Source organism: Pygocentrus nattereri, chromosome 8, assembly GCF_015220715.1.
Source record: "Pygocentrus nattereri isolate fPygNat1 chromosome 8, fPygNat1.pri, whole genome shotgun sequence".
NCBI lineage: Eukaryota > Metazoa > Chordata > Actinopteri > Characiformes > Serrasalmidae > Pygocentrus > Pygocentrus nattereri.
The window spans coordinates 22,332,021-22,345,319 of record NC_051218.1 but is presented as its reverse complement, the minus strand read 5'-3'; the positions used below and the strand labels follow the sequence as shown (position 1 = coordinate 22,345,319).

The 13,299-nt window shown below is 43.1% G+C and overlaps 1 protein-coding gene across 10 annotated transcripts in view; it reads left to right on the top strand.

The window, feature by feature from the left end:
- ablim3 (actin binding LIM protein family, member 3) overlaps positions 1 to 13,299 on the top strand; it is a 108,467-nt gene that overhangs the window by 69,994 nt on the left and 25,174 nt on the right. For 5 of the 10 annotated variants that reach the window (XM_017698383.2, XM_017698381.2, XM_017698382.2 and 2 more), the window contains exons 8-12: positions 3,143 to 3,273; positions 9,876 to 10,031; positions 11,640 to 11,669; positions 11,986 to 12,115; positions 12,565 to 12,663. In XM_017698383.2, coding sequence (XP_017553872.1) covers positions 3,143 to 3,273; positions 9,876 to 10,031; positions 11,640 to 11,669; positions 11,986 to 12,115; positions 12,565 to 12,663 — 546 coding nt within the window. The remainder of the gene's footprint in view (positions 1 to 3,142; positions 3,274 to 9,875; positions 10,032 to 11,639; positions 11,670 to 11,985; positions 12,116 to 12,564; positions 12,664 to 13,299) is intronic. The other 5 variants (XM_017698386.2, XM_037540593.1, XM_037540592.1 and 2 more) reach the window with 2 other exon arrangements.

Sequence of the window (13,299 nt, the reverse complement as noted above, 5' to 3'; positions counted from 1 at the left end):
TGTAAAATAAAAAAATAAATGTGGTAGTTTACACTTCTATATACTCCTATAACTATACTTCTAATATATGCATACTTCTATAGACTCCTATGTGCTATATCCTTATTCTACCTTATTTGGCTTATTTTTTCTTGCTGGTGCCTGCTAGGCAGTCACATTCTCAACCAGCACGTGTGTGTGTGTGTGTCTTGTCTCACACACCCAGGCTGAGATGATGAGAAAGCAGCGTTAGTGCTAGTCAACATGCCCTGGGGTGAAAGCATTTAAGAGTCAACTCAGCCAACAGCAGCTTTCAGCAGTATTTATGTGGAGAGAGTGAGAGGAGAGAGACAGAGAGAGAGAAAGAGAGAGATAGGGTGAGTAAGATGTGTAAAAATGTTAATAAAGTTAAATATTCAGCCAGTTGCCAAAACTGAACTGCACTACTGAAATGCACTTGGTTGAAGTAACTGCTGATTGTAAACTGGCAGAGATCCCAGCACAGGAAGCTCAAGAGAAACATCAATGACTAGCTGCACTAACCTATTTAACTCAAACAGAAGTGAGGGATTCAGGGAGAAATGTGGGAGCACACCGTGACATTTTGAAACTGATCTAAAAGCAGCATCACTTTGATGACAGTAGGGCTACGATGGTTATTTTTGTAGTCAATAAATCAGTCCATTTTGATTTGGATTAACTGTTCCTCATCCTAATTAATTTAGAAAAAGTTAGGGTTAATCAAATGAATCACATTTATTGTCACATCACATTTACACAGGTGGAAAGTGAGTGAAAATCTTAGGTGCGTAGCCCCCTTATAGAATTTAAATACAAATAAATAAATAAATATATTAAAGAAGAAAAAGAAATATATTTATACACCGACTCAGAATATACACATATTCACAATATCGCACTATTCCAACAAACAGTTGTACAGTAATAAGTTATGAAATAAAACTTTGAAATGTGCTGTTGTACACATTCTGTATATGCAGTTAGTTTGAGGTAGATAATAAATGAAATGCAGGCACACAGGGGATAGAATACTGATATAGAAATCTTCCAAATTGTACAGGTATGGATAGAAGATGTACAGATGTCAATCTATATGTGTAAGTACAGATTTGCTAGATTGAAGGTGCAGAGGATCAGAGTGAGTCTGATGAGATGTGGGTGAAGTGGTGATTGTCCATGGAGATGATGACTCGCCTATAGACTGATACACCAGCACTACTGGCTGTTCAGCATGATGGCCCAGGGAAAGAAACTGTCTCAGAACTGGCTGGTTCTGGACTTTATGTTTCTGTACCTCCTCCTACTCAGCAGCTGTGAGAACAGACAAAGGCTTGGGTGGGTGGAGTCCTCCTGGTATTCCTCAGGCAGCGGCTGGTGTATAAATCCAAAAGATTTGGGAGCTGGACCCTGGCACCTGGACCTGTGTGCACCACCCTCTGCAGAACTTTCCTCTCAATGAAAGTGCAGTTCCCATACCAGGTGGTGATGGAGCCTGTTAGAACGCTCTCCACAGTGCATGTATAGAATGTTCTGAGGATGCGGAAACATGCCAAACCTCTTCAGCCCCCTGAGGTGGAAAAGGCATTGTTGTGCCTTCGTTACCACCCATGTGGTGTGTTCAGTTCCTCTGAGATGTGAACACAGAGGAACTGACATGGACATGGACTTGAAGCTGCTGACCCTCTCTACCATGGCTCCATTGACGCTGATGGGGGTGTGTGCTCTCTCTTGCTTCCTCAAGTCCACTATGAGCTCCTTGGTCTTGTTGACATTGAGAGAGAGGTTGTTCTCCTGACACCCAGAGTGTCAGAAAGCTGACCTCTTCTCTGTAGGCCTCCTCATTGTCATTGGAGATCAGGACAATAATTGTGTCATCTGCAAATCAGGAAGTTCAGGATCCAGCTGCACAGAGAAATGTTCAGACCCAGATCACGAAGCTTAATGTCGAACCTTGAGGCATGATGGTATTGAATGCTGGTCTGTAGTCCACAAACAGCGTTCTTCTTGTGTTCTTCTTGTCCAGGTGGGAGAGTCAGGTGTGTAGAGTCAGGGCTATTGCGTCATCAGTGGATCTGTTCTGTCTGTAGGCAAACTGCAGTGGGTCCAGAGTAGCAGGTAATGAGGAGCAGATAAAGTCTCTGACCAGCTTCTTAAAGCACTTGTTTATGATGGAGGTCAGAGCAACCGGCTGGCAGTCATTTAGAGTATTAACCCTGGCTGACTTTGTAACTGGCACAATGTTGGCCAGTTTGAGGCATGCGGGAACAACTGAAAATAAGAGAGAGGTTAAAGATGTCTGTAAATATTCCTGCCAGCTGATGTGCAAAGGCTTTGAGGGCGCGTGCAGGGATCCCGTCAGGCCTGGCTGCCTTGCGGATATTAACGTGCTTGAAGGCTCTGCGCACGTCAGCTATGGAGACGGAGGCAGGGTGTTGACTCGGCAGTAGCAGGGACGGGGACTCTTTCCGCGTGTGCGGTGTGATTTACCTCGAAACAGGCGTAGAAAGCATTCAGCTCTTCTGGAAGCACAGCACTGATGTTATTCACAGAAGGAATTTCCCTCTTAAAGGTTTAGGGTTAGGGTTCGGTCCTGAAGATTGATGCATTGCGTGATGTTGTTTAAAAAGATTTTACATGTGCACAATACATAGAAAAAAGAGCAAACCCTGCAGAATGTTTTCCAAAAGATCTGTTTCCAGTAACCTAAAACACTGTTTTTGTCTGGTTGGGAGGATAAAAAGCGAAAACGCTACTTTGTCAAAAATGTAACTCTGGTAATGAAACAGCATGCTTTAGACTTAACCAAAAAGCACTAGACTAGATGCTATTTTTTAATTTTGACTATGTTTTAGCATCTTAGTTACCTACCATAGTCTGTTTCATACAATTTATAGGAGACAATCTTTTTTAGATAAAATGTGCTACAGTCTTCAGTGTGTCTTTTAATCAAAAGACATTAGGCAAGTGTAAGTAATGATATGGTTTGTTACCAACTTTTTTCATTATCAATGTCATCAATTAATCAGTTTGTTGTTGAAACTCTAACTTGGTAGCTAAATGAGGAGCAGGTTCTTTTGATCAAGTATTTAATTGTATCAAGTGTGCATATAAGCCAGGATGTGATCTCACGTCTTTCTCTCAGGTTCTGAGGTGTGGCATCCCGTGTGTAAGCAGGCAGCTAGGGCAGAGAGGAAGCTGCGAGTACGTCGTATGTCTGAAACTTCCATCTCACCTCCAGGCTCCAGCATCAGCTCCCCCAGCCGAGTCATCTGTGTGAGTAACCAGCCACTGCAAGTTCCTTTTACCTTCAGAAGGATATAAAGGCAGTGTTAAGACAGAGGCTCTATTGAAAATTCAGTTTTAAGGCAATGATGTAGGACCATTGTTCCCAAGAGTACATAGAGCAGTGATTTAAATCTTGGAGGTCACAGTTGCCTCCAGCAATAACAAAAACATGGTGTAATTCGATATTAATGATTTCTTACTTGCAGTTTATTAAAGCATGGCGAGGAATTGTGTGGAAAATCTAGTGCATTTAGTGTTGTTTTCTGAGAGGACAAATAACATCCTTTACATCATTGCCATGCTTTGAATAGGGATTTGCAATAGATTGTTGGCGTAACTTTTCAAGTGACAGCACTGGTGTTGCACAAATATTAGTGGCATACAGAAGTTTCCATTTGAGAACATGATTAGACAAAGGAAATGGGTGGGTTATCATTTTGGATGAGTAATATTAGGTGCCTCATATGGGCTAACACTTCAGCTACCCATTACAACACTGGATGCTAATGAGGACTTGTGAATGATGTGCCAAGCTAACATAAGCTAGAGTACTTAGCCCAGTTAGTAATAAAGTCTTGCTACCACAGGCCTTCTCAGTCACGTTCCTAACAAAGTACTCACATTTAAGGGACGTGTGGTGCAACAAAGTACAGTATACAAATTCAAGCGAACCCACCACGTCATACAGTTCTGTTAAAACATAAAATTGATATTCAGTACTCAATTATTGTATGTATTTCTCTGTTTCTTCAAAAGAATAGCCAGGTAATGATTTCAGTGTTCAAATACTGTAACCTTAAATGCTGAATCGAGTACTCAAGTACCCAGGCACATGCCCAATTTTGTCATTGTCCGACAATGAAACAAACAGAAAAAAGTCAGAAGGACAGACTCAAAGATGATGATACAATGTAAATTGAATGTAAAAGTAATTCATTGGGTATCTCACTGCATAATTCAGTACATAATTACGTCCTAATCCTAAGTGAATAATGTAGCAAAATTAAGTAACATGAATAACTCTCACCTTCTAATCATTAAATAAAACTGAAAAATCCTGAGTAATCTCTTTATACAATGCATGCGTATCCGTGTGTTTACCAGCACATACTTGTGGGCTGTGTTTGCGAGTGTGTATTTGTGCCAGCATCACTGTGCACATGTAAATAGGAGTGTGTGATTGATGTGCTGAGTGACCTTTGTGTTGAGTGTAAGATTGATGTCCTGAAAACGCAGTATAAGCATGTACACTGTCCTGTGGCACTGGCCCAAACCCAGCTATGCTGAAGGTCAGCTCTAGAATCTTCAGAGCACATCAGGCATGTGATGAAAATTAACTTCATGAGAATGAAAGCAGGACTGCAGAATTGAACCATGTATTGGAAAACATGAAATGTAACACATCTGAACATTTCTCACCTCTATGTAAGAGGTAAGCATTACTTACCACATTCAGGACATCACTTGGTATACATTACCAATGAAATGCATTCATACTCATTAGAAATGGCACACAACCACTTCTTCTTTTCCAGTACTAATATTGAAACCTTCAGTGTCAGCCAGTACTGACCCAGTGTTTTCCTTCTTTGAAAACTTAATAAGGTTTAAAATTTAAATTTAAGTAATTACTGAATTACTTAAGATGGTATTTAAAAGTAAGCGATCATGCTCACACTACTCATACACTCTACTACTCCACATGACGAAAATACTTAGTTGACAACATTATATCAAACGAAGTGAGTTTGTGCTGTTTCAGGTTAGATGCTTGATATAGCCTTTACCATCTTTAGTACTCAAAGAAGGATTTTCCTTATTTGTACTGTTTGATACAGTACTGTGTGAAAGTCTTTGGTATTTAAGCAAATTTTAGAACAATTTACCTCAGCAGTGAGTTTATCACAATATACATTAGAATAAAGTCATATTCATAATAAAAATAGACATGCGTCCAGGAGGCATCCTAACCAGATTCCCGAACCACCTCAGCTGGCTCCTCTCAACGTGGAGAAGCAGCGGCTCTACTCCGAGTCCCTCCCGAATGATCAAACTTCTCACCCTATCTCTAAGGAGTCCAGACACCCTGTGGAGGAAACTCATTTTGGCCGCTTGTATTCGCAATCTCATTCTTTCGGTCATTACCCCAAGCTCATTACCATAGGTGAGGGTGGGAATGTAGATCGACTGGTAAATCGAGAGCCTTGCCTTATGGCTCATCTCTTTCTTTGCCACAACAGCCCAGTAAAGAGCTTACATCACTGCTGACCCAGCACCAATCCACCTGTCAATCTCCCGCTCCTTTTTACCATCATTCGTGAACAAGACCCCAAGATACTTAAACTCCTCCACTTGAGGCAAGAGCCTATCCCCAACCCAGAGAGGGCTCTCCTTCCTTTTCCGCCAGAGAACCATGACCTCGGATTTGGAGGTACTGATTCTCATTCCGGCCGCTTTACACTCGGCTGCACCTAGAAATTCTATCCATGAAAATTATGAATAGAATCGGTGACAAAGAGCAGCCCTGACGGAATCCAACTCTCACTGGGAACGAGTCTGACTTACTGCTGGCCATGCGAACCAAACTCCTGCTTTCTTTGTACAGGGCCTGAATGGCTCGTGGCAAAGAGCCATGTACCCTGTACTCCTGAAGCACTCCCGAAGAAAAGGGAGTAATGACGTCCAATGACGTCCAATGACGTCTTCAGTCTAAGTCAACAGCACACCATCTCCACTATATACAGCGCTGGTGGTACACTGCTTTCCCCTTCTGAGTCGCCTGACGGTTTGCCAGAATCTTTTCAGAGCCGACTTTAAGTCACTTTCCAAGGCCTCACCAAACTCCTCCCACACCCGGGTTTTTGCCTTGGCGACGCCTGAAGTCGCAGATCGCTTGGCCTGTCGATACCTGCCAGCTGCCTCTGGTGTCCCACAAGCCAACCATGCCCAGTAGGACTCCTTCTTCAGCTTGACGGCATCTCTCACCTGGGGTGTCCACCACCGGGTTCGAGGATTACTGCCCCGACAGGCACAAACTACCTTGTGGCCACAGCTACTGTCAGCCGCTTCAACAATGGAGGAGCGGAACGTGGCCCATTCTCAGTCAACGTCCCTCACCTCCCCCAATATCTGGTCAAAGTTCTGATGGAGGTGCGAGTTGAAGATCAATCTGACAGGTTCTTCTGCCAGACGTTCCCAGCAAACCCTCACTATACGTTTGGGTTTGCCTGGTCTGACCGGCATCTTCCCCCACCACCTGATCCAACTCACCACCAGTTGGTTATCAGTTGACAGCTCAGCTCCTCTCTTTACCTGAGTGTCCAAAACACATGGCCGCAAGTCTGATGGCACAACTACAAAGACAACCATTGAACTGCGGCCTAGGGTGTCCTGGTGCCATGTGCACTTATGGACATCCTTGTGTTCAAACATGGTGTAATGGACAAACTGTGGTTTGCACAGAAGTCCAAAAACTGAACACCATTCGGGTTCAGATCAGAGAGACCATTCCTCCCAATCACACACCTCCAGGTCTCACTGTCATTGCCCACGTGAGCGTTGAAAGTGCTTGAAAGTGCTCCTCCTGGAGACTCTATTGTCCTACTGGGGGGTAGGACAATAGAGTCTCCAAGAGGAGCACTTTCAAGCACACTTCCCAAGGACTCTAAGAAGGCTGGGTAGTCTGAACTGCTGTTCGGTGCATTAGCACAGACAACAGTCAGGACCCGTTCACCAGCCCGAAGGCGTAGGGAAGCTACCCTCTTGTCCACCGGAGAAAACCCCAACATACAGGCGCCGAGTTGAGGGGCTATGAGAAAGCCCACACCTGCCCGCCACCTCTCACCATGGGCAACTCCAGCAAAGAATAAAGTCCAGCCCCTCTCAAGGAGATTGGACCCAGAGCCCAAGCTGTGTGTTGAGGTGAGCCCGACTATATCTAGCTGGTATCTCTCAACCTCGTGCACCAACTCAGGCTCCACCAACCATCAGTGAGGTAACATTCCGAGTTCCTAAAGCCAGTTTCAGCAACCGAAGATCAGAACGCCAAGGCCCACACCTTCGGACACTGCCCGACCCACAAAGCACCGAACCCCTACTACTGCCCCTCCCATCAGTGGTTGGTCGATGGGAGGGGGGACTCATGTCCTGCGGGGTGGGCCCGGCCGGGCACCATGAGTAAATGCCCAGCCACCAGACGCTCGCTTTTTTTTGAGCAGTGTATATGCACTGTCCACTTAGGAAGCAACACTGATTGACAATCAATTTCACACGCTGTTGTGCAAATGGAATATACAACAGGTGGAAATTATTGGCAGTTAGCAAGACACACTCAATAAAGGAGTGGTTCTGCAGGTGGGGACCACAGACCACTTCTCCGTACCTGTGCTTTCTGGCTGATGTTTTGGTCACTTTTGAATGTTGGTGGTGCTTTCACACTCATGGTAGAATGAGATGGACTCTACAACCCACACAAGTGGCTCAGGTAGTGCAGCTCATCCAGGATGGCACATCAATGCAAGCTGTGGCAAGAAGGTTTGCTGTGTCTGTCAGCGTAGTGTCCAAAGGCTGGAGGCGCTACCAGGAGACAGGCCAGTATACCAGGAGACGTGGAGGAGGCCGTAGGAGGGCAACAACCCAGCAGCAGGACCGCTACCTCCGCCTTTGTACAAGGAGGAACAGGAGGAGCACTGCCAGAGCCCTGCAAAATGACCTCCAGCAGGTCACAAATATGCATGTGTTTGCACAAATGGTTAGAAACCGACTCCATGAGGATGGTATGAGGGCCCGACGTCCACAGATGGAGGTTGTGCTCACAGCCCAACACCGTGCAGGACGCTTGGCATTTGCCAGAGAACACCAGGATTGGCAAATTCGCCACTGGCACCCTGTGCTCTTCACATATAAAAGCAGGTTTACACTGAGCACATGTGACAGACGTCACAGAGTCTGGAGACACCGTGGAGAGCGAGCTGCTGCCTGCAACATCCTTCAGCATGACCGGTTTCGTAGTGGGTCAGTAATGGTGTGGGGTGGCATTTCTTTGGAGGGCCGCACAGCCCTCCATGTCCTCGCCAGAGGTAGCCTGACTGCCATTAGGTACCAAGATGAGATCCTCAGACCCCTTGTGAGATCATATGCTGGTGCGATTGGCCCTGGGTTCCTCATAATACAGGACAGTGCTAGACCTCATGTGGCTGGAGTGTGTCAGCAGTTCCTGCAAGATGAAGGCATTGAAGCTATGGACTGGCCCGCCCGTTCCCTAGACCTGAATCCGATTGAGTACATCTGGGACATCATGTCTCGCTCCATCCACCAACACCACGTTGCACCACAGACTGTCCAGGAGTTGGCGGATGATTTAGTCCAGGTCTGGGAGGAGATCCCTCAGGAGACCACCCATCACCTCATCAGGAGCATGCCCAGGCGTTGTAGGGAGGTCATACAGGCACGTGGAGGCCACACACAATACTGAGCCTCATTTTGACTTGTTTTAAGGACATTACATCAAAGTTGGATCAGCCTGTATTGTGTTTTTCCACTTTAATTTTGTGTGTGACTCCAACACTTTTCTCAGCAAATAAACACATACTACACAAATACTACACAAAAAAAGATTTTGAAAATGTGTCTTGGGTGCCTAAGACTTTCGCTCAGTACTGTACATTGGAGCCTATCCCAGCAGTCATCGGGCATAAGGCTTGTTTAAAATATATTTTTGTAAATGATGTATATTTTGTTTTAAAAATAATTGTTAAATTTTTAAATTTCCTATTTATATTTGCCTTTTTCAAGCATGTAAGTATAAAGTTGTTGGCCACTTTATTAGGTATCTACATGTCTACACACATTTCACTTATTGTATAAATCCACGTTGTAGTTTTGGAATGAAAAGAGTTTCATTCCAAAATTCTGTATATTTATTTGTATTTCTGGTATAACACATTTTTGGAAAGAAAAATATGTATTATGAAAAACACTTATGATATTTCTTCTATGTGTTAAACCCAAACCAAAAATGAATCCATCACCCAAATAATACCTGCTTAGTGATGGTCCTGGGTGATGGAATGGGGTAAAAGGGGCGCTAAAATACTATGCAGAGAAACAGAAGGATCATACCTACATGTGTAGGCGTCATTAAATGGACAGTTGGTATAGATACAAGGAATGTGTGCCTAAAAATGTTGCCAGTCAGTGTATATATGTTCAGTTAGTTGTGTACAAAATTTTATTTAACTGGTATTGTATATCTGGTGGGATGGTTTGGTCCTGCTAAACAAAAACCAGGTTTGAGCCTGGCACTTGATGTGTATAGGTATTTTATGCTGTTTTGCTCTGTAGTGAAAAAAACATTGATTAGCACATTGATTAGAAAGAAACACAAAGATTAGCTGCCTCAATAAGCAACAATGATACAACTCACAGACTCGCTCCCAGGATGACACAATATGTTATTGTTGTTATTGTTAAAATTACATTCATTTTGTCAGTGTGTTTATCCATTTGTGTTTTTAGGCCTGCCCATCATGTTTCATTGCATTTTGACACACGTGTGTGAGTGTATGTTTGTCCCATGTCCCTTTCCTCAGGCCAGAGTGGAGAACGAGGTCCTAGAGTACAAAGATCTGGCTGCGCTGCCTAAGGTTAAGGCCATTTACGATCTGCAGAGGCCTGATCTCTTATCCTATGAGCCCTATCACAGATACTACTCCGACGACAGGCTAGAGCGCCTCAGCTACGGGGAGGTACTGCCATAGGGGGACTTTAAAGCCACACTGTGTACCTTCCTAGCATGTCACTCGTAGCCCTTAGACAAGCTGACTTGACCTAGCCTAGCTTAGCAGAGTCTGGCCTTGTGTTCCCAACATGCCTTTGTCTGTTTAATGTCCATGTGTTTGTTCAACGCTTGCTGAATGCTGAATTTGTAAAGTTGTTAAATGCATGTGTTCCTTTCACACATATTGCATCTGTGTGTAGTGATCTGATGTCTTTCTGTAGAAACTTCTCTCTATGAAGCATGTAACCTTGTTAGGGATGCATATGAAATTTAAGGCTTGACTGATGTATGGTTTACGATCAATGCTGACTGTTCAAGGTTCCATGAATTTATCAGTATCGGTAATGAGCAGTATTTAGTGGTCAGTTTTATAGGGATGTGTGATCACCAGATTATTTGCTTCAAACACACAGCCAATCGGCCATTTATTTTGTTTATTTTGTGTTGTTTAGTTTTTGTGGACAGTCTGTGTTGCAGTTTTATAACATAACAGGAACCAGGTTAGTGTATTTGTGCTGTGTTTGAATGCTTATGTAGCATTAGCTACAGTAACATTACTCAGGAGAAAAAACACACTAAAATATGGTGTCCGTCTATAAACCCTGAACAGCCTCAAATGATAATATAAAAGTCAGAGGTGTTGGGTCAGATTTGGCAGGAGATTTTCATACAATATCATGCTATGCATCTTTACTTATTACCATCACACGCACAGGCTCAAAAAGAAGGTCCAGCTCAATGTTTAGGTGAAGATCTCTTTACAGTAGTCAAATGCATTTTAAATAACTTTAACTGTGGCTGTATGCTTAATTGTCGTTAAATAAGTCATTGCCAGTTTTAAATTTTATACATTTCTTAAATCATTCATCTAATAATCTGAAATCATTGATCTAATATTGAATGATGCATAGCACTGAATTCTTGATTCATTGTACATAATACTTTTTAATTCTGATATCAGTCAATATTGTAGCTAAAATCAATTGCTCATGCTGTTATATTAGAATGCATCCCTAAATTGTCATGCTTGCTGTCACTACCTTTTAAAGCACTGATATTTCACTCCGACTTTTCCTAAGTGGGCTTGCAGCATTTGGTTGTGCATTTTACATTTCTAAATGATTGTGAAGTTAGACAAATTGCAGCCATGCTTGTGAGCCACACATTCACAGCAGAAGCATTTCAGTGTGCTGTTCATATGTTGCATAATAAACACTGCTATCAGCAGCCTTCACTGCTCACAGGCTGCCATTACATGAATGAATGTCCCTTCTGTGTATTTTGTTCCCACCACTTAAGTGGTCTCTGATGTGAGTGAGAAATTGATTGTACTCTTATCAAAGTGCAAGAAACAACTGTGCTACTAAATCATGATGGTATAAAGAGGTTAGTATTAACGTGGTAGCCCCTTTGCTATTCACTTCTCCTCACACGTCACGTAAAGAAATGGAAAGTTAAACCTTTGGCAAACCTGTTAATCTGATTCTCGCTCTCTCTCTCTCTCTCTCTCTCTCTCTCTCTCACTCTCTCTCTCTCTCTCTCTCTCTCTCTCTCTCTCTCTCTCTCACTTCCACAGTCTCTGGGAACACTCTCTCCTTATTCTCAGGTAATAATGCATGCCTCAGAGGTTTTTTGTTAGTCAGCTGATTAATATACGTCAGAGACATATGACATACATATCCCATATTGAAAGCAGTGACACCCCAGAATCAAAATTCTTCGTCGAAAACTAAAGTGAAATTAATAATTTCCTGGTCTGAAGATCAAATCTAAAAAGCCAACTTTGCCCATAAATGGTAAAAAACACAAAACAACAAGTGTTTCCCTAATTGAAAGAGAGTAACGGTCACGAAATGACACTGTCTGACAGCCTTTGTTTTGTGTGTGTGTGTGTGCGTGTGTCTTTGTGTATCTGTGTGTAGGACATGTATGACAGTGTGGACCTAAGGCAGCGGCGCTCCTCTAGCCCCGGCTATATTGACTCACCCACCTACAGCAGACAGGGCATGTCGCCCATCCTGCCCCGCTCGCCTCAGCACTACTACAGATATGGTGAGTGTGTACACAGATCACATAAACAAGCAACATACTGCACTTATACACGCTGCATAATGAATAGATCATGCTTGACATGTTCTTGGCAGGAAGCAAGATAAGCCTGTTAAATGTTTCTAGTGGACTTATAATCTCAGGAAATGAATTGAATTCAGTCTCTGTAGATAAGTAGGTAGCCTCTAAAACAAATCATATTAACTTTCCATGGCTTGTCATTTTTTATTTACATTTGTTTATTTATTTATTTTTGCTATACTTGGCACAGTATGGCTTTCCTGCTTTCACTGAAATGCATACTGTGCCTGGCTAATTTGCGAGCAAAAGGATTGTCCCTTCTGATTTGGGTTTTGACTGAGAATGATTTGTGCTGCAACCAGAACTGGGAAGATCCTTCTTTCATGCTCTGCTTTTGTCACTGTCATTAACTGGGGGGGGGCTTGGCGCAGGCTCTGAGAGTGGCAGGAGCTCGCCATATTACCCACAGCTGGAGGCCAGGTCCAGCACACCCACCACCAACCAAGCACCCAAGCATTTCCATGTGCCAGGTAGGCCACACCTCCGCTTCCTGTCCATTTGCTGCTCTACCCTTCATCCTTACGGCCAAAATGCACCAAACAGACAAACACGATCAAACATGAAGAAACACAAATGCCTGCTTGGTGTGACAAACTTGCGTTAGATAGTTGAAAGACTCTTCAATTGCTCATGTCAGTTCTTTTTTCTGGACATACTAAGGACATGTCCAAACATTAGAATGTTCATGTTTTGTTTGTGTTTGTCCAGTTTGTGTACTCCCTTACCCAAAATGGTATTTGATAGGGCCTGACTAATATCAGTTGACCGTTGTTGGGGTTTCACAGGTTTTTCTGCTAAAACCATGCTGATAAAGTACCAGTATTTAGTGACTTTTTTAATTAAGCAATCAACCATGAAAATTAGTATTTTATCGCAAGTAAAGGACAACCTCAGGTGAGGTTTGCTTTTATTGCTTATATTGCTTTTATACAGCAAATTCTGCAAAAACTAGAGCAAAGCTTCAAATCCCATTGCATCAAGTGTGTTTTAATATTGGGAGTTGATACTGAAAAAGTGTATTAGCCTTTTTCATTATGGATAGGGCCATAAAAAAAAAATATATAATATCACGTTCAGTTCAGCTCTTCAAGTTTGTCTGATTAACC